At 57.7% G+C, this 1,747-nt stretch overlaps 1 protein-coding gene across 1 annotated transcript; it reads left to right on the forward strand.

The window, feature by feature from the left end:
- Positions 1–400: 400 nt before the first annotated feature.
- Positions 401–1,522, forward strand: GPR173 (G protein-coupled receptor 173; the record flags this gene model as incomplete). The annotated part of the gene is made up of 1 exon (XM_079727873.1): positions 401–1,522. The coding sequence occupies one exon, from the start codon at positions 401–403 to the stop codon at positions 1,520–1,522; it is 1,122 nt and encodes a 373-aa protein (XP_079583999.1).
- Between the last annotated feature and the right edge of the window lie 225 nt (positions 1,523–1,747).

The following is a 1,747-nucleotide window of genomic DNA, read 5'->3' on the forward strand; positions in this document are numbered from 1 at the left end:
CCTTTCTGTTTCTTCCTCACCTTTCCTTTCCACCTGTTTCTCACTGTCTCTTTTTCTTGTGTTTCTCTCCCTCCCTGCCTACGCCCTCCTTCTTTCCCCCACTTCCTGTCTCTCTGGTTCTGTCTCTCTCCCTGTCTCTTCTCACTCTTTCTCATCCCCTCCATTTCTGTCTCAATTTATGTCCATTTTCTATCTCTGTTCTGTTTTTTCTCACTCTGTCTCTGTGCCCCTGTGTGTGTGTTTTCTCTCTCTCTTTCCTGCCCTCATATCTCTGTCTCTCTGTGTCTGTGTCCTCATTTGCAGGTGCAGCCCAGCAGGAAAACTGATGGAGTCCCCCGGGGCCCATCGAGTACCGGACTGGCTGACCCCATAGGGTTGGGAGCAGCCCCTGCCCCTCAGTATGGCCAACACCACTGGAGAGCCCGAGGAGGTGAGCGGCGCACTGTCTCCACCATCAGCATCGGCTTACGTGAAGCTGGTGCTGCTGGGACTGATCATGTGCGTGAGCCTGGCAGGCAATGCCATCTTGTCCCTGCTGGTGCTCAAGGAGCGTGCCCTGCACAAGGCTCCTTACTACTTTCTGCTGGACCTGTGCCTGGCTGATGGCATACGCTCTGCCGTCTGCTTCCCCTTTGTGCTGGCTTCTGTGCGCCACGGCTCCTCATGGACCTTCAGTGCGCTCAGCTGCAAGATTGTGGCCTTTATGGCTGTGCTCTTTTGCTTCCATGCGGCCTTCATGCTGTTCTGCATCAGCGTCACACGCTACATGGCCATCGCCCACCACCGCTTCTACGCCAAGCGCATGACACTCTGGACATGCGCAGCTGTCATCTGCATGGCCTGGACCCTGTCTGTGGCCATGGCCTTCCCACCTGTCTTCGACGTGGGCACCTACAAGTTCATCCGTGAGGAGGACCAGTGCATCTTTGAGCATCGCTACTTCAAGGCCAATGACACGCTGGGCTTCATGCTTATGTTGGCTGTGCTCATGGCAGCCACACATGCTGTCTATGGCAAGCTGCTCCTCTTCGAGTATCGTCACCGCAAGATGAAGCCCGTGCAGATGGTGCCAGCCATAAGCCAGAACTGGACATTCCATGGCCCTGGGGCCACCGGCCAGGCTGCTGCCAACTGGATCGCTGGCTTTGGCCGTGGGCCCATGCCACCAACCCTGCTGGGTATCCGGCAGAATGGGCATGCAGCCAGCCGGCGGCTGCTGGGCATGGACGAGGTCAAGGGTGAAAAGCAGCTGGGCCGTATGTTCTACGCGATCACACTGCTCTTCCTGCTACTCTGGTCACCCTACATTGTGGCCTGCTACTGGCGAGTGTTTGTGAAAGCCTGTGCCGTGCCCCACCGTTACCTGGCCACCGCTGTTTGGATGAGCTTCGCCCAGGCTGCCGTCAACCCGATCGTCTGCTTCCTGCTCAACAAGGACCTCAAGAAGTGCCTGAGGACTCACGCCCCCTGCTGGGGCACAGGAGGTGCCCCGGCTCCTAGAGAACCCTACTGTGTCATGTGAAGCAGGCTGGTAGGCAGACAGGCAGGGAGAAAGTCAGGGCCACCATGATGGGGCCAACAGAAGGGGAGAGGTGGGGCTCCATAATAGGAGCCTTTCTTTCTGAGCTCTGGCCCTAGCCCCTCGAACCACCTGGAATCTAGGCACCTTTGCCAGCACCTCCCCAGGGTTGGGGACTGGGTGAGGGACTAGGAAAGAGGCATTTCTAGTTCTGTGGGGCCCGTCTCC

This window comes from Hyperoodon ampullatus (assembly GCF_949752795.1).
Source record: "Hyperoodon ampullatus genome assembly, chromosome: X".
NCBI classification, from domain to species: Eukaryota; Metazoa; Chordata; class Mammalia; order Artiodactyla; family Ziphiidae; genus Hyperoodon; species Hyperoodon ampullatus.